The 22,346-nt window shown below is 39.7% G+C and overlaps 1 protein-coding gene across 1 annotated transcript; it reads right to left on the bottom strand.

Moving 5' to 3' along the window:
• Positions 1-17,101: 17,101 nt before the first annotated feature.
• On the bottom strand, positions 17,102-21,483 carry TMEM177 (transmembrane protein 177). The gene is made up of 3 exons (XM_053983015.1): positions 21,102-21,483; positions 19,278-19,381; positions 17,102-18,230 (listed from the first exon to the last, which is right to left on the bottom strand). The coding sequence occupies exon 3, from the start codon at positions 18,214-18,216 to the stop codon at positions 17,266-17,268; it is 951 nt and encodes a 316-aa protein (XP_053838990.1). The 5' UTR covers positions 18,217-18,230; positions 19,278-19,381; positions 21,102-21,483; the 3' UTR covers positions 17,102-17,265.
• Positions 21,484-22,346: the final 863 nt, after the last annotated feature.

Raw genomic sequence — 22,346 nt, 5'->3', positions numbered from 1 at the left:
CAGATAAGTGTTTTTCAGAACTGTCTGCAGATAAAAAAAGTGGGCTCAAAATGAATCCTTACAGGATATCCGCTAAGTGGATTCATGGCTGATCATTCACATTTACTGCTGTCTCCTGAGGGGATGCTGCTTAACAAGCTCACCGGATGGCACGGCTAATTTGTAAGTCAGTGTTTCAGCTTTGTCACTTACAACATGCAGCATCTTTTTATGCAGCAATTTACATACTCAACATCATCAAGCTGCTCAGGTGTGACCATGCTATAAAACCTACATGATTCTAGTACAGCTTTGTGTAGACATTTATTTATTTGCTATAGCAGCCTACATCAGCACAAAATAAAAGCAGGCAGAAAAGGCACATGAATTTTATTTGGCTTAAAAATCAGTCACAAGACTCTTGTTCCTACAAAGACCATATAGACTGTAAACCCGTATTTTATGTCTAAACATATCTGCTTCTTGCAGTCTTTTCCAGTGATTTACAATGCTAATTATGCTAGAATTGGACATATGGAATGGCATCATCAGGGATGATGGTCTGCAAGCTTTGTATAAAGCAAAGGTGTTTTAAGCAACACAGCAGTTAGATGTTTCTTTTCCAAGAGAAACCAAAAGGTATAGCTTTCTGCACCCAAATTAAACCAAAGGCTCAAACCAAACAAAAGCAATACATTGCAAGAGCAAATACAATGATGAAATAATTTTACATATGCATCCGTAGAGGATATCAGAGTGATCAATTTGCATACCCAATTCTGAAATAAGATTCCTGTGTGACTAGTTGGTTTTATTGCAATCTTTTGTTCCATCTACAGGAGCCTCCACCTGTGCTGCCAGCCAGCTGCAATAGGCTGTTACACAACTCAACACATGTCCCAGTTAGGCCCTAAAACTGGTTTCACCCAGCTCTCAAGATTTCACTTCTCTTGAGAAAAGTAATTTACTAATTGTGATGTGTACTTAAGGCTTCTGGTAGTGTCCTGTGCCTTCAAGGCCCTGCTGACATTGTGTTCCTGTGCTTTTGGTGGCCTGCACTTTATTGTCCTGTTTTTTTTCAGTGAACTTCAAGGCCTGGCTTCCTGATAAAATAACTCATGTTTCACTAGCACAATGTGTGCATCCCCACTCTAAGGTCACTGGAAAGTTCAATGTACAGAAATAATGGTCTGATGGGATGTGCATAAAGATAAGCAGAGAGCTATAAATAGATACAATGCTTTCTTACTGTTCTATTATTAATATATCTTCATTATGACAGTATGACTGCTGTGTTATCAAAACTGCTTTACAACAGATGCAAACTTTTAACCAGACATATGGGTTGATACAGTCTAGAGAGCTCTTTGAAGTCAGAGGGTGAATAATTGAACCAGCTTAACTTTAAATCCTCTCAAAAAGCACACAGTTTTTAGAATTAAGCAATTGCAGTTTGCTTTAGAAAGACAAGCTTTTAAAAAAGCTAAATCTAAAGGAAATGTTATTACTGTTTCACAAAATATTTTACTTTTTTTTCTCTTACACATACCTCATATACATCTCTGTGGCTTGGAACATGGGTTTGTTCACTGCCTGTCCAGGGCTTAACAACAGGATGCCAGATTCACAGCTATTTACAATGCTTGACACCCACTGCCTGCCTAAATGTCAATTATAATGAAACAGAAGAAGAAACATGGTGGGGAGATCTTTTTGAGTGAGCTTTCTAGATTATTGTGTCTTGTTTTTCACAAGGGTTTGTCATCTTTCATTACAGTGTCCAGTAATCAGTCTTATCCATCTTTTGGTATTTCCCATCAGCAATCTGTTTAGATTCTAATCAGCTTTTAAACACTAAATAGTATCCATTTTAAACATGCTTTTGTATTGATAAGAAAAGGATATTTAGAGTGAAACGAACACACACAGAGCCCTACGGAACACATTCCTAGTTTGGGCTGCTGCATTGTTCCTCCATGCAAGTCCCAAACAGCCTCCCTGTGACTAACATTGCCATGGCTTGATTTACACACAGATTTAGTATCTGCAACTCATTATCATATTTAAACTTCTGGGTGGCTCAACTCCTTTGAGAAATTGGACCTAACAGCATTCTACACAGAAAAAGATATAAGTACCTATTAACCTGTAGCAATTTACCATAGCATTTATAAAGATATGAATAACGTGCAGAGTCATGCACATCTTACTAATGCAGACTGAATTATTCATTGCAAAGCTGGGCAATATTTTTATCAAATACTTATTATGGATAAATATTTTCCTTATTCAGTACCTTGATGTATGTTTGAATAACACCTTGCAAATAATTCTTCATGCAAATGTTGCACTGAAATATTAGCTCTTTCTTCCTTTGAATAGTTATTTCCAAATCAATTTCCTTTGTGTTATTTATTCATTACAAATGAATAAATGGTATTCATGGAGCTTGTTTCTCTCTAGGCTAATAAACAGACTTGGTGTTAGCCCCCAAGTACTTGTAATCTCAGCTTCAAATGTGCAAACTCTTCCACATAGTGGATCTCCATGCTATCACAATATTTCTGGCATCTACATGGAGATAAAAAAACATAGGAAACCAAGGAAAAATGACTCAAAAGTTCAAAATATTAAGTCAATGCATATGTATCAGTTATATATCCTTATTCCATTGACTGTGATTCTTTATGCTGGTTTTGATCTTTCTGCCCTTTTCTTCCTTTAATGCCAGAATACACTCAATCTCATATTTTCTTGTCTATTTGTTTGAGATTTACCAGTTTATATTTGCTTCCAATTAGTCCTCAATTTCTGATCAAATGCTGCTCTTGCAGGACTGCAAATACAAAAACTCTATAAATAATTCTCCAGCCATGCAAATATTCTCCAAGACTTAACCCCAAGGCAAGCAGGTGCTACTTCTGTCTCCTTTCCTTTAATTTTCAAATATAAACACCAACACCATGAACAAAATTCACGTTTGTCATCAGTGGCCAAAACAGGACAAGCCCTGGCATTTTGTGGTGCAAAACCTTGTGCACAGCTTGTACTTCCTAAGTTTCAGGGAAAGTATTTCTTCTTATAAATTATAGACGAGATGTGCATACCGTGAGATAAAATGCAGCCACTGATTCCCAGCTCCTGGAGGTACAGGCTGGCTTGTGTCCATAACGATCAGGGCTCCCTCCCTCTTAGAAAGGTCATGCACACTTTACAGGATGGCCCTTCTCATTGTGAGACATCATCATTACTGTCATTATTACTGTTATTACTGCTACTATGGTAATGCCAACAACAGGGAGCTGGCTTTTTTCAAATGCACTGTGTGAAATAACATTGCCTGTGCTGCAGCCCTCTGGAGTAAGGCTTTTACAGGTCATGCTGTTGGCCTGGCATGGGGTGTGCAGGAACATGGGGGCTCTGGGTGACACTGGATAACCAACCAAGGTGATAGGGAGTCATACCTGGCAGAATTAGGAGAGACATTTCAAAATCGTGCTCCTGAACCAAACTGAAATGCTGGTGAAGGTGCACCCTACAGTGTGTGCACAGATGTTACTCTCCTGCAGCACATCAAGCTCCCTTCTGCTAGAATGAAATGCTACCTTTAAAGTGCTTCTAGCTGCAAACTGGCATTACTGCTTCTTCCCAGTAATGAGGCTCTGGCAAATAATTTACTAGCATTACAATTTACCTGTACTCAGCTTTGCACTTGCATTTGCTGATCACTGCAGCTGAAGCAAAAGAAAATAAACACATTGAACACATGCACACATTACTTAAATATAATGCACATTACTACTATTTTGTCCTCAAAATAAATAAGAAAAACAGAAAGCAAATTCACAGAACAGGGTCTCTGTCTACTCTGCCAGCTACTTAAAAGTCTGTTGTGATCTCTGATCAGCCAGATCAGAGTCAGATATTTATGACTTTGTAATTTTTGAACATAGAAAAATATAAGTCATAGCTACTTTTAAAAGAAAACCATGGTGTGTTGAAAAAGAAAAGATAATAGCAGCACAGGTTCTGGCCAGATCTAAATCCCAGGTGATGGAGAGAGAGAGGGGATTAGGATAGGATCCTGTGGTCCAGTGACAGCCAAACTAAATGGTGATTATCCAGTTCTAGTTTAGGCAATTTTCCATTCACCTATGTCATGTCTTTCAGAACAATAACCATAGGAATTATTTAACATCTTTATTTAGGGCCATTCTTCTGCTTACAGATGAAGGCTGCAGCAGTTACCATCATGAAATAGGACCATATGGCTTCAAGATCAGAAACAAATTTGCTAAACCCTGTCTGCATTATTTTAATTCCTATCTTGATAATGAAACACCAAATGAGAACAGAACTTAGTAAAAGATGAGGTGTCAGAATAATTTTTTAACTTGTCACTAGGTAATGACTGTAATGGTATCTCTTACTTAGGTAGCTTCATTAACAACTTAATGGTGAGAGCATGTTTTAGTGATTGTGAACATGTGGAACACTCCATGTTCTGGGGCAAAAGATTAGTTTAATGAGGAGAGAGATAATTTCCTGAAGAAGTGCCTTATATAGTTCCTGCTTTTAAAATAAGAACAGTAACATGGACAATTTATCATTACAAGATATAGAAACACTTAACTTCATGGTTTGGTGCATTTATAGCACTCCTGCAGAGGGAAGAGAGATTAACAGATTTTTCTCACGTGGTAAAATAGGTGGAAATCTGTTCTTCCAATTCCTTTTGCTCAGTAGAGAAACATTCATTACCAGGAGATTGGGTTCAAAGAGCAAACTTAGGCTCTCAGTCACTTCATGTTTCTCTACATGTTTATTATGTTTTTAGGCACACCTTTGAAAATGTGGCCCACAGCCACCCAAACCCTGTGAATAGAGCTTTGATAAATGCTAGTATCTTTCAAATACAATGTACTTTATTTTGTTACAAGCAAGTAGCTTCAACTTCAGTGGTCAAGAAACAATAGCAATAACAAAACCTCAAAACAACAGTGCTGCAATCTTTAGCAGAAGCAAAGAAGCTGCAGCAAGGAACAACCATGAACATTATGTCATCTAGTCCATCTTGCCAACGATGTTTCTCTACAACCTTGGCAAGCAAACCTTGTAATTAGGCTTGCCAAAATAAAAACTGGCAAAAGCCTGGATACCTGATGTGCAAAGAAAAGAAATTAGTACAAACCTAGTATTTACTTTGTCTGCATCTTTTTCAGAATTGAAGCAGAAAGGCTTCAGTGTCCTTGAATATTCATTCCCAGTAAAAAGCTGATCTAAATTTGCTGTCTTGGTACTTCACAGTTCATGTCATCTTGCATTTTTCCAATAAGTTTAAGTAGAAAAAATTATACAGGGAAAGTTTAATTTTCTTTTCCTATTTGCTAAATATAAGATTATTTACCAGCCTACATCTGCAAGTTATGACAAGCTTACCATAATATAAAAAGACTGTGAGTTTAGGGAACTGAGATTTAGCACATTAAAAGATTATAGTTTTAAACAGTCTCAAGCTCTCTTACTGTTCTGCAGCAAAACCCTTCTGTCTCTGAGCTGTCAGGCTAGCAACCCTTTTCCAGTGCAACCATTCCATTTCTTGTTGACTCCAAATAACATACTTGCATAAAGAAAGTGGATTCTGTCTGTCTAGAAAACTGTATCATGTTAGTGGTCCTCTGTTATACAAGAAAGATGAAATAAGCTGGACAGACATCAGACAAATAAAAGATATCCTCATCCTCACACAGGAGTGAGGAGAGATACTCAGAAATTTGGATGGCAGCAACCAGTTTGGTGATGATGACTTAACTGGACAAAATGCTTTTCCCTATAATATTAATTTCTGTTGACAGTCACCAAACAAACCAGACCAAATAGGGGATCTTTAGGCTGATGCTGCACAAAACCCATTCTGCTTTGGGGTCAGGGGGACTGGAATGGTGCCTGCCACTCTCCCCAGCCCAGGCTGGGCTGGTACACACAGCACTCTGAAAATCCAGGTAGGAGCCATGGCCAGGATGTGGCAACTGCTCCCCTGCTATCTTGGTGAGACAGCTGGTGCTGTGCTGCTTTGAGAAGACAAAGGGCATCCCTGGAAGGGCTCCTGTATTGAATATAAACCTGACAGGCATCTTATGACCAAATTCAAGGAATAGGAGATGTATAAAATATGCATTATTTGATCCTTGTCAACTAGTAGATCTTTCTGTCTAGATAAGCTTAGCTTTCAGGACAGTCAGACTGACTATTTGGGGCTCAATTTGAAACAGACTGTTCAGAACATGTGGTTCAGAATTCATGTAGCTCTGCTGATTTCACAGGAGCTGTTGCAATTTAGATGAACTGAATTTCTAGTTCATAATTAAAAACTGTGACTTGCTTCTAACATACACACACGTGGAAATGTTGTAATTTCAGTATTTTACTGAAAATAAATGTTACAAGTGATTTACGTCCTACAGACACACAATAAATGTGTGGAAAAATTAATTGACATTGCATTATTTTCAACTAAATCTTCTTTTTTATAATACCTAAGTTTACATGAGCTGTGGCACTACATATTCTGACTTCTCTTCACTCCTACCTTGTCACTTCTGGTTATGAAATATCAGAGTTCTCAAATACCAAATATTTAATTGATTCTGGGAAATCCAAACAAGAAAAAATATTTTCCCAGTATGAAGCTGCTGTTCTCAGAGAATGAATAAGAAACAGAAAATGTTAAATCTATGTCCACAAAAGAAAACTGCCTGAAAAAAAAGCATATATTCAATTTTACCATGCACCAAAACCACTTGTCCCCTCTGATGCCCTTGCTTCACTTCTTAGCTAACTCCTACTCATTTATGGTGACTGCCAATAGAGATTCTCACACATCAGCATTATTCCACCACAAATAGTACAATCATGCTAATTTTAATCACCTAAAGATTTCAAAAACCTAGTGCTTGTGTCTGTTATACAATAAGGCTTTTCTACAAAAAGTGATGCTCTGCTGTGATTTCTTGAATTAGTAAACAAAACAATGATCAGAAAATTAATAGTAATCACTTTAATGGAAATTTATATTATCCTAGCAAAAAGCTGCTTTTGAAGAGTAAGTGATCAAGGGATGCCAATGAATGAGAAGCTGGTTCAGAGACAGAAAACAAAAAATAGAAATATTTGGTAATTTTTCTACATCACATAAGCTTGATTGCAAAATATGCCTATGAACCATAATAAAACCAATCTGTTTTGCTAAATTTATTAATGAATGAATATGAGAGAGTAGAGAAGATAATAATTTTGTAGGCAGGAAAAAGAGAAAAAAAAAAAAACTCAGTAGAATTTGACAAAACTAGAGAGTGGCTCTGTTCATGAAAATCCCCATAAAGATGTATATTAAAACACACTACAGACCTGAAAGTGGGTATTCACCCACAATATAGGTTTAAAAATCCTGCAGGACTGCATTTATATCTGATCAGGGAACCCAGCAGGCTCTGCTCTCCAGAGGCTGCAGATACACCCACCACAGTCTGGATGAAGGCATTGGGTCAACCTAAGCATTACCATATTGATCAAGGTGTCAGAAGGCTCAAATTCTCTTTGCTTTCTTATGTACTTCTCACCAAGAACATAAACTACTGAGATCTCCTGTGTTATAGGCAAGCTCTGTAGCAAGTGGTTAAAACCCTATTTTTTTTTAATTATATAGAGTAAGCACAAACTAAGACCTGCCTGAAAATAATATATACATCAAGCGTATGGTACCATTTGCTTGGCCAACAGATACCACAGAGTAATTGCAATGTTGTGGTGATCATTTTTTTCCATTATTGTCCAAACAGAAATTTTTAGGGACAGAACACAGTAGGCACCTTGGAACTACCCTATTTTTTGAGTGGCAAACTTGGCACAAATAAAAGTCTTGCCTCTTAGAGAAGGATCACTCAGTTGTTTCTGAAGGACCAACATCTGGGCTGCTAAAGGGCCACAACTCTGAGGGAAAAAGAAAATGGCTCAGTTGGCAAGACAAGACACCTACTGCATATGCCTTACACCAGGCTTTAAGCAAAGCCAGTGTCTGACCAAACCTTCTTGACTCAAATGGCATCCTGTCCATCTGTGGTAACTAAATAATTCAGAGTTGCTGTGGTGTGGACACTTCATTTTGGTCTTTATTAATAAATGACAGCAGTCTCCCTTTCCCCTGGTTTGACTCTCATTAATCAAGCCCTCGAGCTACATACTAGTTTTCCTACCAGCATGGCCTTGGCACTTAAAATCCCAGGATTATACAAGGCAGATGTAACATTAGGTGAACCAAAGAATCTCAGCCTGCAACTCCATTCAGCCTGTTCATTCCAGGAAAAGCAGTCATGTCCTCAAAGTCTTGGTGCTTTGCTAAATTCCTAAAAAAAGTTCTCTTTCAGAGAGAATGTCAAGTATTATCCCCAGTGGGCAGGAGTTACTCAAGCACATATGCTCATCACTGATTTGCTGCCAGTGCACGTGCGACTGTCTGCCTGCCAAGAGGGACACAAAGTTCACATCTGACACACAGAAGCTTGCCCTGGATGTTCTCTGCTGAGCAAACCACTGCTCTTTGGTCCACAATATTATTCATTATCACCAGAAAACTTCTGAATTTGTGATTTTCCTTAAATTATTTATAGGGACATTGAGCAGAACAGAGTAATTTTAAAGCTAGGGAATCACTGTTTTATAGCTGACAGCCCTTGAACCCATCCAGCAACTGCAGGGTGGAAAACTTTTAACAGCTGAGTTACAAAATGCACAATGAGTTTATGATGGCTTGATGGATGCACACATTAAATGCCAAGAAAATAAAACAGTTACAACATGATCTGTATTTTACACATTGCTTTTCATGGAACCTGTTCATGCAGTAAGAAATTTATATTGCATACTCTTTGATAGCCTGGATAGAAACTAACCCAAAGGAAATTACAAAGTAATAAAAAGTACTGTAAAGATGGAAAATTGTAAAAGACACATGAGGTAATAATGTTTCTGTGTCGAAGTCTATAGAAAGGAGCTTTTTTGATCATAATGAAAAAATTTAGCAGTCTTTTTGCTCTCCATAACCTATTTAGTAGTAATGAAAGAGTTGATTTTTTTTTCTTTTTTAGGAAGCCAACATAAAAAGAAAACCCAAGGTAAAATAAGACTTGAGAAGGAGGCAGAGGGGACACTGTTCCACACTGCTGAAAATAATCTGTCCAAGGAAAACCGGATTAGTGCTTTGTGGTGAGGTCAGTCATCTTGTGGGATTACTTGGTTTCAGTCCCTTATTTCCCAAGGAGTTAAACACTTTCCACATTAGCTACAATGAGTATGATGCAAATGTTCCTTGGATTGCATGACACAAGTATCCCAGTCCCCATTCTGTTTAACCTACCATAATATTCCCTTTGTTTCTTCCTCTTCCAAAGCTACAATTCCTAAATTTCCTCCTGCACTGTGACACAGGGGTCCTCTTCATCCATTCGTGCCTGCAACTCCCTCTTTCATATAATCTCCAGGAGATTATGGTTTAAATCTACAAATCATAAGCCTGAAGAGACGATTTAGCCCAGATCTATAGTCTCAACATGCACACTAGCATGTGACACAATACAGTGGGCATAAAGTCACCTCCTGTGTTAAAAGGACATCCCAGATCCCAGTGGGAATGGGTTGGATCCTAGCAGTGAAGCTTTGGGTGGCTCAGAACACAGACCAATCTGATCCCCTCCACAGATCTAGCAGCAGTGACCCAGTGGCTGAGCAGGAATCTTCAGTGGCTGGCAGCAACATGACCGGGCCACTTCCAGACCCTGGCTGCATTCTGCCTGCCAGGTAAGCAGAGCTCCTGCTGGGGTGATGCATTTTTCCTAACTTCCAATTTGTATCTCAACATCAGCCATGCCTCCTGCTGGTTTGAGGCAAGCACCTCTGTTGGATTTGGCCGTCAATATTGGCTCTCTCTATACCATTCAAAGCAAAATTCAGTAGAAAGTCTTTAAGATTAATACCAGAGCAACACCATGAAAGAAAACTAGTGCATAGTAGGTCTGTTATTTTCCCAGAAGCTTTCATAGTTTAGGCTGAAGCCAACATGCACCCAACACCCATAAAAAACACCTAAGGAACAATTATTTCACAACAGACATCAGATTAGAAACTCCAAGATGACGATGTTCAGTAAAATGAGAAAAAAATGGACATATCTGATCCCAGAACACGTGCACACACATTTTTGCAGAGTTCAAAGCTGCACCAAATCTTCTTCCAGCCTCAGAATAAAACAAACTTCAGAGAGAGCCATGGTAAAATTTGGGAAATCTGTGCTACAGGTAAACTTCCCTTTAGTATTTTCACATAACACTTCTCCAATGCAAGCAAATTTTTTATCTGGATCAAGGAATAATAAATGTGTGTGCCATCTGAACTGCTTTTTCAGAACACGGAACCATGCTTGGCTACTGCAATTTTTCTGCATAAGCAGGAAAAAAGATCTAGTCACCACGTGACTTTAGAAGAAAATGTACCTTTTTTTGATTCATCTATTGTGAGGTTTCAGCAGAGATTTTTTTCTTTAATACTAACTGAAAGAAATCCCTAATATGTAGAAAATCCCAATTACTCTTCTTCTCTTTCAGTTCTCAGATTATTTCCATGGCTCTATATATCCAGTTCTGCTGCTGGAAAGTAAGAAAAAAATTGAAAGAAATGTTTTTACAGTTCAATTTGCAATTACTAAAGCATGACTTTAATTTCTAATACATAAATTAGGTTCTGGCCAGAAAAGCAAGAAAAAACCTTTGCCTTTTCACTTGCTTCACAATTGTAAAGCCATCATACACAAGCCAAGTTTTCATCTAGCCACCTGCAACTGTGCCACAGCTGTCTCATATATGATATAAGCAAACATGATTAGGATCTCTAAATTGTGTTTGCAAAAAAACTACCTGAATTTATAACTTCCATAAAATGATGGATTTAGCATTTCCTTTTATAAGGTGCTGCCATGCTTAATGAAAACTGCAATAAAAAGTTTGTCTGGTTCCTAATTTGACTTTTTCAATATTCAGTATGATATCTTTAGTTTAAGATGAAGAATGTGGAAATCAAAGGGAAATAACTGTTAGAGGATAAAAACAATTTTCCAAATTGCTTAAAAGAATATATATAAATAATAATCTTTGGGATCACTGGCTTTTATTTTCCTATAGCAACTTCTAACCATCACAGGCATATAATGAATGTCTGAACATTAAGAATTTATGTGTGCTGCCTTAGATGAGCATAATTCTCAACTATTATTAATGAGGAACTATAAAACACACTTCAAGATTTATGCCTAAAGTACATGAAGTTTCCAAAAACCTTGAATACATCTGTCTGTGGGTATCTACAGAGAATTATATAACACGCTTTTAAAACACGGTCACTGAGGCAGTGAAACTCATCCCAAATGAGAAAAGATCTTACAAGGAAAACTTTCTACAGAGTAATTCTTACCCTGCTCTGTTGTCTGAAATATTTATATAGATGCCTCCAGTCTAGTCAGAAAACAAAGAATAAAAAAATGGGGGAAAAATTATTTTTTTTTTTCAAAACCAGGCTTGTTATTTACAACATGGCTTGATCTTAATTTTACCTCACCTATCCAGAAGTATATGAAATACCCTGCAATTTTCAGGAGCAGGAAACAAAGTTTGTAAGCGCTTAAAAATGACAGAGGCAAATTAAGATCAAAAGTGAACTGGGTGTTATAAACAGCAAAAAAGAAATACACATTTTAAAAAGTAATGCTAAGTGAAATGTCAAAATTAACATTAAATTCTTATGACAAAACAGGAAAGGTTTTAACTACAATGCCTATTTTTCATGTAGTCAAAAGCATTTTTTCCTGAAAAAACATGTAGACTAAATGTAGTAAAACACAGGAGAATGGCAGCTGCTGTGGTCTTTGGCAGGTAAGTACTGTAGGAAAAAGTAGGAGGTGCCAATGAAAGTGCAAGCAGCAAGTGAGCACTTAAAAGTTCACAAATCTTGCTTGAGCAAGCTAAAGCAGCTTGTAAGATGAGTCAGCAGGCAGAAGAGGCAATTAGAGTAACAGAGCAAGGGGAAATGAAACAGAGAATGAAGAAACAACAACATTCCCACTGGAAAATGTCCAGCATATGACAGAAACAAAGCTTCCAGAGGTCAGCAGGTCTGTACTAAACCACTAAACAGTTACTGGATAAAAGTTGTTTGCATACTGCATTTCCTTTCTTCATGTTCACTCCACAAGAACTGCTGGAACTGTGAACCTGGGATCAGGCTCACAATGTCTTGTGTTTTCTAAATACTCTTAGTCACCCTAATGCCATCTGCTGTTTTGCAAGACTTTTACAGAAGTAGTTTTGCTATACACAAAGGAGGACACAGCTTCAGCTTCACCTGCTACTCATTTATATTGAAAGAAGCTGTTAACACCTTGACTACATTAACAAGGTAATGCTCCTGCAGACCAAAGTAGAAAGTGATTCTGAGAAACCAGGTCAGGACTGGAGAATGGACCAACCTTTTGATGGAAGTTCAAACATGGGAGGAAAAAAAAAACAAACAAACAAAAACTAAACAGGAGAAAGTTCTCCAGTAAGTATGATTTGGGGGACAATTATTTTTTCAAATCAAGTAGAGAGCACCACAAATTCTTCTGGTAGTATGTTTTTCCAACAGAAAAAACTAAGGTAGAGTCAAAAAAAGGTACACCTGGGTTGGCTGTGTTTATTAAAATGCATTTTTGGACACAAAACTGAGTTTTTAAGAACACTCTCTCAAAATTGGAGACCTGATAGATTTCGGCAAACTTAGTCTTTCCAGCTGCAGAGGTATTTCAGTGTTCATTTCTGGCTATGAAGCTTAAGAGTTTGGCTTGTACTTTTCCAGATAGCTTCTGGCCAAATTTTAGTAATTTTCTCCACTTTATGGATTTGGCAGTTTGAGCAGCCTGAATATACTCACTTCAGCTTAACAAACCAATATATTGTCAGTGAAAAAGATGCCCAGCAAAACATCCATAAGCCATTTTTCAGTGCCTTCAGTTTAATTTGTCCAACATACATTCCTGGAGAATAGTAACATTTTTTTCTGTTCTTAAGTTTGGTTTTGACAACAACCAGATTTCTCTCTTCCTGAAGGTGTCCTCCTTATTCCAAGATCTTACGTATGTCTTCTTACATCAGCATTCTTCTGCTTGAAAGGCATTCTGCCTTTCAATAATATACACTTCCAGCTGAGATGAGTGAAATCAAGGAGGGACTGGATGCATAGATAGCAGATTGTCTGCAACTTACTGATTTTTATATGAATGTAATCACACCTGCTACATGGAGCTTTTAGTGAATGGGAGCAGATAACAGTTGCAGGATAGGGCCCACATACTGCACATAGCAGTACTCACTCCTTGATGCATCCTCTGTGTTTGTTCCTCTGGTGAAAGCCACCTATGTTTCAGTCATGGTGATTTGATTCATACATTCAGATTCACACCCCACCCATGCAAGCCACACTTTGGCACTGTGGTTTTTTCACAACTGCTACAGCCAAGAGCAAAACAGTAGTAGGCTCTTCCCAGCATCACCTCTCCCAACACCACCAGCTTTCCCTGCAGGGCAAGAAGCTCCACAGATCTGCAGTCTGCTGTCTCACCATCTTATCTGTCAAATTCTGGAAACTATGAAAAGGGGTGATAGCAGTGCTGTACTGTAAGAAAAAAGGCTGTTTTCTATAGGACCACTATACTTCAACTGAACCCCTCTGGGCAATTCCACATACTTTACTCAGTGCCACCTGGGTGGAGATTTCCCGCTCTCTGAAGCTCCTGCTTCTGTAAACTGCTAGAGAAGCCAGATACCCATAGCAGCTGATTCAGGAATGGCTGTAATCAGATGACTTCCACAGCTTGTTTGTCTTCTAGAAAACTGTCTAGCTCTCAATATTGCTCTTTTCTTAACAACTTTATGTTTTTGACCATTAAACAAGCTGAAAGTATCTCCACAACAAGAAACTGCAATTTTTAGGATAAAGAAATATGTGAGTCAGGCCCTGGGGTACATTTCTTTACTCTTCAGTGGGAATTCTGAGCAAAGCACTTTGGTGACCCTCATCTCTTGCAGCATTACCCACTAAAGCTTTATGTAGCAGCAAGAATTACATTTATATATAAAAAAGAAGTTACAAGGATCATTTTCTTTTCAGTTACGTAGAACACTCAGGATAATAACACAAATAAACCAGTCAAGCAAATCCCTCTTTAAACTAGATTTTATCTAAATTTAAACTAGCAACTCATTTTGGTCATTTGCCACTCATACTTCTTCATCCTTTAATCACTTTACCAGACAGAGAGCTTCATATCTGTAGTATGCATTTTTATGAGAGCTTATTCCACTGACATCTCTGCTTTTATAATTTCTAGACTTAGACTTCTTTTATCTACATCTCCTAGCAATTCCTTTTAGCTTAACATTTTTTGTTGCTTTTCTACACAAAAATTGTACAAAGTCTGCCTTGTCTGAGCAGCAAAACCAAGCCAGTTAATACTAAAACAAGTTCTTCAAATTCCTCAGATTTTCAGCTTCAGAGCTGGGGGAGGCTATTCACTGAAACAACTTACAAACTGATTTGTTTGGCCTTTTCTGGGCCAATGAATGAACTTGCTTTTCCACATCAAACCATTCTTAGTGTGGAACATTTCCACCTTTAATTCTGGGATGCTTGCTTCTAGTGAACCTCTCAAAACCAGACCATTTTTATCACCAGTATGTGGAGTTCATGTTTGATTTCAGTGATAGTTCTACCTACAGAAAAACATCTGCAGTATAATAAAAGACTGTTCATGAGTACTGTCAGGGCCATGCATTTGAGTTGTGCTATTCTTACTTGCCAAATAGCATGGGTGATCTTGCAAACAGCAATTACCTGGCAACACGCACACACAAAAATCTTTTCCAGGACAACCTGCACATTACCAAAATTCAGGGAAATCTTACTTAGCAGTTGTAATTGCAGTTCCTGCTTTCCCTATATTGACACTATGACACTGTGCTCAACTGTATAGAGACAGAGGTGCGCAAGCCCTTGGCAAGAATCTGTCTTTGGAAAGAAGGGTCATGCATCTTGATGCCAGCCAGCCCTTCCTTACCAACATCAATATGCCACAGCAAGTTCAAAGAAGGGAAAATGGGACACAACATTTATACGTGGATACTTGGAGATACGTGGAGCTTCTTGGAGAATCCCAATGCAAGAGTCAAGTGAAGTGCACAGCTGCAAAACCCATTAGCATCACTGGGCCTTTACACCCTGACAATGTTAAATAACCATACTAGCTGCAGGCATCATGATGACAAGCAACAGTAAGGAGTGATAAAAGTCAAGTAGATTAATTTCATTTTTTTTTTGTTTAAACTGTTACTTGTTGTAAATCTCCAAGAAGGCCTTGATTTCCTCTCTGCACTCTTTATGCAGCAGCAGCTCCTTCAACCACTTAAACCAAATGGGCCAAGTTTTCTCTGAGAATATTTCACGGAGTTTAGACATGTCTGAAGGAGTAACAGGAGGATAAACTGAACTCACAGGCTATATAAATCAGGAATTATATTCCAGTCTTGAGTCACTATGTCACTCTACCAATAAACTTCTGTGATGTCTTATATTGGATTTATCTGGAAAACAAGTTAAAAAAAAAAAAAAATTAGCTCAAAGCTTTTAAAGACCCCTGCCTAAAAGTAAAGTCTCTTCTTATTCCAGAGATCAGGGAATTTTGTCAGACTCTTTCAGAAAGGACACAAAAACAATAGCTTTATGCCTTATAGTCAGAAAAGCACCAGAGAGGCATCTCATGACCTCATGAGATGAGGACAAGTGCAAGCAATAGGTGATGTTTCAGAAGCACATGGCACAAATTACTTCAGCAGAAACTCAAACATCTCACAAGCATGGCTTCAGCAATGGAAAGCAATAGCAGTGCTTCAGCAGCCAGAATATTGATTTTATGTCACCATGAGATTCAAAAGGAAAACAGAACTCAGTAATGCTTTGAGCAAACACAGGTGTGACAGTTCTCATTGTAGCAGATGAAGAAAGGACAAAGCCAAGGCAGAGGACACTCAGCATATCTCTGACTGAGAAGACACAAAATAATAGAAGTTGCTGGTGAGAATGACAACAGAGATGAGAACTGCTCTGATGTCACCAGGGAGAGCTACTGGAACAGCAATAGAAACATGGGAAAGAGGGAACCACAAAGTTTGAAAACTATCACCTTGAAAAATCAAGGTGAGGCTATAGTGGAAAGTTTACTAAAGACTTCTCCAGAAGATTAGTAATCCTGGGCAAAGTTTGGCCTGCCAGACAGTTGGATACAGGAGAATAATTTCCTTTGGCAATGCTTCAAAGACCTCACCAGTTTCTGCACCAAATGCCAGACTTATGTCTCATACCCTGCCTTCACTGACATAACAGGTGACATACATCTACGTATGTTTTTAAATGAAACAAAAAACTATACCAAAGCAAGCAGAAAAACATTTTCTCAACATGCTTATCCCACTTGTGAGAAAACAACCAATGCAGGACAGTCCTGTTATATACTACCACTCCTGGGAAACATTCACGGTGACACTGCAGTCACCATGTACTAGAGAGAGTAGAACTAGACTTAAGCAAATTATGCAGGTGCTGGTAATAATCTGTCTGTACTGGTAGGAATTGCAGCATAACTAATGCCTCCTACTGAAGAATGGTGATTGCAGCATAAGAATATACACAGCACAAGAACTTACACAGAACAGAAACACTGTGTCTTGATATTTATGTAACCACACAATACAGGGTGCCCATTTTTTAAATTATCTGAGTTGTTCCATAGGAGAAAGGGAAAACACCCCAGTTAAAATAATAATGATCCCAAAACTCTCTGCTGGACCTGCCCCTCCCAGTTTGCCAGACTGAAATGGCAGGAAGGCAAAGCAGCACAGCAGAACTTCCAGATCAGTGTCTGAAAAGTTTCCCTTCTCAGCAGTCTTGTGATTTGAGATGCACATAGAACTGAGCACTTTGGAAGCAAGTCTTTAATATTTTAAGAGAGAATTCTTTATTCAAGAAACGTGCAATAACTCTTCCCGAACTATATGCAAAAATAAACCCCAAAATTCTCTTGAAGATACAGAAGGAAAAAAAAAGAAAAAAGCAGCACAGCGGTGTTCCACAATACATAATTCACAAGTTTAAAATTCAAGCACTCCCATCAGATGCCTGGAGCTCTCTTAAAATATTAAGAATCAAAGTTCTCCGGTAAGTGTATGGGGTATACTTTATTCTGAACCAGTGCCTTGGGAAAAGGTTACCACTCGGGGCATACATTTTCATCCCTTGTTTGCCCATCAGGCCACGAAAAATCCTGTTGCGGGACAAGATTTTATCATAAAATTCAAGGCCACCTCTGGCATAGTCCTCGGAAAGCCTGGCTGCCTTCGTGTCGGCCCCGCAGTCCAGGTGATAGGTGACGGCATCAGAAGAGACATAGTAGCAGAGCAGTCCTCCCATGGCAGTGACAAGGTTACAGAGGCCGCGGAGGATCACGGGGCCGGTGGATAACCCCAGAAGCAGCTTTAGAGCTCTCCCACAGACAAACGTCCCAGCCAAGCAAGTCGGAGCCACAACTGCACTTGCTAAAGGGCTGCCATTCTGCAAGTACACAACTTCTCTGGCAATGGCAAACTTCTGAGCTTTAAGGGAAAATGTGAGAGCTTCCTTCAAAGCCACGCCTTCACTGCTCTCCCAGTCTACTTCCTTGCCATTTATTACAACAATATGGTTAACTATTCCTTTCTTATCCTTGGCTGTGCTATCAAAGTTAGGCGGGATGCCCACCAAACAGCCTGCAGGCAGCCAGGGAATGCCAGCGCTCACAGGTTGGAAGCCAGAAGCTGCAAAGGCTCTGTAGGAGCCAGTGGACTTCACACCAGTGTCTTGAAGGACATCCTGAAACACACCACAGAGCTTTTCTGAAAGCTCAGCTGGCTGCCCCGCTGACCAGCACTCGTGCAGCAGTTTGAATGTCTGCTCAGGAAACACATGATAGGAAAGGTTAGTGCCAAGCAGTCCCATGCAAGAAACAGCCAACACAGTGATCTTGTGCTTCTTTAACCACACAGATGCCTTCCGCAGGAACAGCACTGCCATAGTCACAACCTAACCTGTTTGTAACACAAAATCAGGAATTAAAGTGTGCATAGATAGGTTTGTCATCTCCCTAGCACTAAAAAACCCCAAACAACCAGAGAAGAAAACATTAAAGGAAGCAGAGCACAATAACCAAAGAAACAATTTTTTACATTAACAAAACACAAAGCATCTTTACAAGAGGAAGAGATACGCAACAATTTTTGGGCCTTGCAACACAGGATGATTGATATGAAGAATTAACTTCTCCCTTTTCTCCAGTAAATCAATTTACCACAATAAAGACAATACTAAAGCCACCACACTTCCTCCTTCCCCAGCAATCAATACACACCCTGTCTTTACCCAACATACTTGTCTAATCCTTGCTAGCACAATCCCACTCCTGCCTTCCACTAAACCGTCTAGAGGTATTGAGGTCAGAAAGAGCCAATAATTAGATCAGTCTGTGCCAACCTCCTCTAGAGTACAGCTGCAAAAATTTTAATCAGTAACCTGAATACTAAATTCAATAAGCTGAGTCTGACTACAACTTTCAAAACAGGATCGCATTTTGATTTGAAAAATTTCAGAAGACAGAATTTTCCTTTAGGAGTTTGTTCTGATGGATAGTCAAACTCAGTATTAAAAAAAAACCCAAAAAACAGTATGTGTTTTTTATACATTATTTTCCCTTTTCTTTCAGATTTCAACTTCCAGGCAATGGTTCTAGTTTACTCAGCAAAAAGCTATTTTCAGAAAGCAGCTGCTTTCAGCAGCTACTTTAAAAAATTTGACTCTGAACTAATTTCTTTGACAAATACTATGTTCAATCTAGAGCAGAAACTGGAACAGAAATTGTTGCGGGGCCTATGACTATGTTATGACTCTTTAAATAAGCAAAGGAACTTAAAAACTTTCAACTCATTCAGTTCAAGAGTCGTGCTTCCCTTGGGAAGCATCAGTTCTTTTTATGATCCAAGCCATATTACATCCAATTTCTTCTTAAAATAAATTCTATTTGGTACAAAATTCCCGCCTAGAGTGATGCTACTATGAAGGTATAAAAGTGAATTAGGCACCTAAATCCAGCAGAAATCAGTGAAAACTGGACGCCACTCTTTCCATTTGCAGAGTCTCTTCTCTCAGGGCTTTAACACAGGAGCTTCATAGAATCTTGCTGCAGCTGTTAAAGACATGAGTGTTTCCAGCTGTCCTCACAGGAAGACGAGGTGCAGAAGGGAATTGCGCTTTGATACAACAACCAAAGTCGTAGCGTGGAGTACCATCAAAGGTGGGTCTCAGCTATGCTGCTGGGCTCTGTATGGCAGCAGCTGAAGCAGGGACATATGCTCTCCTTCCACGTGTTCTGAACAAGAACTTCTCACAGAGCATTAGAGTGGATAACTCGGGTCTGTAACATCATCAAACAGCACTACAGGACATGCCAGGATACACCAGTCATGATCAACAGCAAATGAGTGTTAACCACAGGGAAACAAAAAGAGATTAATTTAAAGGTGGTGTTTTAATAATGTTATTACTACTCCTTCCTATGAAGATCTTTCAGACTGTAAACTCACCAGGGGAAGAATAATCTTGTTTAATATTTATGCTGCACTGAACACACACTGAGTGCTTAATAAAAACAACGATGTATGTAATCATACAGTAATTTAATATGTATTTCTTCGTGCAATAACTATTGGTATTCTTACATTCTGCTGAAGACAGAGGTGGTGAGTTTTTTGACAATATTATTTAAGAAAAACACACTAAAGAGCCAAGACCTTGGATGAAACCAAATTTCAGGAGAAAACCTCTTTGGTAATAGAACTAAAAACCAGAAAGTGGTAATACTTAAAATCAAATGACCATTTTGAAGTTTATGACCTCCTGGCAAATCTGGTAGTCTGGATCTGATTGAAAAGGTCATGTCATTTACAGTGCACGGGGAAGCACTTCCAAGGGGATGATTGTAGGGAGCCTATCACTTGATCCTCCTGTGAAGCTGAGGCAAGGACTTTACAGGTTTCTCCTGTCAGAGAATGCCCTCTCACTAGAGCTGGCTAACATAGTTTTAAGATTAGAAATGCTGCAAGGAAAAAGAGTCCCTCTTCAGCTTACATCTACGCCCGCGTGGGGAAGGACAGACCACACTCAAAACTCTGCTCTCCTTTCTTGCATTACCTAATGAAAACGCCTTCCTTGCATGATCAAACGTGATTGTGCACATCGAATGCAAAAGTAAGCAGGAAATGTCACAGAGCATTTGTTTTCTCACAACAGTCAACACTCAGGAAAATAAAAGGAAAACTGCCCACAATACATTTTAGCGTTCATGCTTTCAAACCTTCCCCAGGAGTCAGTGCAGATGCTCAGCTCCTGCAGATATCCCACTGCAACCCTAACGGTGCATGGCATCTTTGTTTTTATTCATAAACTTTGTGCAATTTATGTATGAGGAAAGCAACCGGAAACTGCAAGGCAATTCATATGGCCCATATCCTGCAAATTTAATCGTTTAGTAACCATGAAGCCACCACTACGCTTACACGGCGGCCTCCCCACACGCCGAAATAGCTCTGTGGTGTCATGGGCACTTAGTTCTCACTGAACTCCGAGGTCTTTAACAGCTAAAGTTCAGATGGGGGATAGCTGGACAGGTTTGGCCATAACACGTGTGTATTACTGAATTTATTGCTTTAAAATCGCATGTAGTCGAGGGGAAAGCCCAGCTTAAAGCACAATCAATCAGGAAACGGGGCGCGGGCCAGACCCGCCTCCAGGGCTCCGGCTGTCACGAAAATTAAAAACATAAGAGGAGGGTGGCAGAAATCCACAACCGCGGGGCCCCCTGTGGGAACCGCCCGGCCCCCCCCGCACCGCGGCCGCCCAGCACCTACCGCGGTCCCGGGCCGAGGCGGGGCTGCGGGCGGAAGGGGCGGTGCGGGGGCGGGCGGAGGAGCCATGGCGGGCGGGCCCCGGTTCCCCTCTGATCGGCCCCAACGTGGCTGCAGTGACACAGGCTGGACCTGGCCTCGGGCGAACGGACCGAGGGGAAGATCCGACCCACTGAACCTGGCTTGGGGCGAGCGGACCGATAGGAGGATCCGACCCGCCGCCCCTGCAGGCGAAGAGCAAGAGACAGCCACCCCTAGCCCTCAAAGGGCAGCCGCAGCATGAGGCGGCGACCGCCGCTCTCTGCCCGCCTTGTGACTTAATGCTGTGCGCTGGTGTTCTGTGCTCTAACTCCCAGCGTTCTTCCTGCAGAATACTGTACAACTGTATTATTAATTCAGCTCTCTCCACTGCAGGGCAGGAATGCTTGCCGCTAAGGCAGCAAGTGGCAGAGCTGTCATCCCTCGTGTAGGATTTGATTTCTCTGTCATTCCTAATGGGCAAATAACATAACGCAGGGATTTTTTTAACTTGCTTTACAGTTATTGTTTGCTGAAAGCAGATGGCCAGTGTGGTTTCTCCATAAGCCCCTGTGGATTTGATCTACAGGCTGGGCACTCCGAAGGCCCTGGAAAGACGTGTGGAATGCCGAGGAGGTGTGTGGCAGAGCAGCACCCTTTGGAAGCCCTGGCGTCCGAGGGCAGAGCTCTGGGAAGTCCAGCCCTGCCCCTGGGATGTGCAGTCCTTGCAAAGCAAGAATACTGAAAAGCTTTTGGCCAGATTAGGATTTTATTTGCGTAGGGGATAGTAAAAGGTTGGGTTTGTCTCACTTATAGGAAGTTTGCACTGATGCTGGATGATTGTTTTAAAGTGTCCCTTTGCACCAGGCAGTCATAAGGTAATAATTTTTCACTATCCAAATGGAAACTATGCTGGGTAGTGTGTTGAGAGGCAACAGAATAGAAATAAAAGCAAGCTGTTCTTACTTTTTTTGCTTATAATTAATTTTGACAGATCTTGCTTTCTTTGCAGCAGCCCCTGATTGAAGTATTTCTTACCAGTAAAGGTTTAGTTTCCAGACATTTTAGCATGACACTTGAGTTCACATGAAAGGATTAAGATCATAAACTAACTACTTAGGAGTTCTCTTTCAAATTCACGGGGATTTTTAGGACTTTCATGAAAGTATCCTAATGAAGAAATTTATCCTATATTTTTCCTACTAGATGATATGATTTTTAGAAATGCTA

This window comes from Vidua macroura, chromosome 7 (genome assembly GCF_024509145.1).
Source record: "Vidua macroura isolate BioBank_ID:100142 chromosome 7, ASM2450914v1, whole genome shotgun sequence".
Lineage (NCBI taxonomy): Eukaryota > Metazoa > Chordata > Aves > Passeriformes > Viduidae > Vidua > Vidua macroura.
This window is presented reverse-complemented; position numbering and strand designations above follow the sequence as displayed.

What these genes read in the sequence shown, in the direction of transcription:
- TMEM177 (XM_053983015.1), bottom strand. Translation starts at nt 18,216, where the DNA reads ATGGCAGTGCTGTTCCTGCGGAAGGCATCTGTGTGGTTAAAGAAGCAC.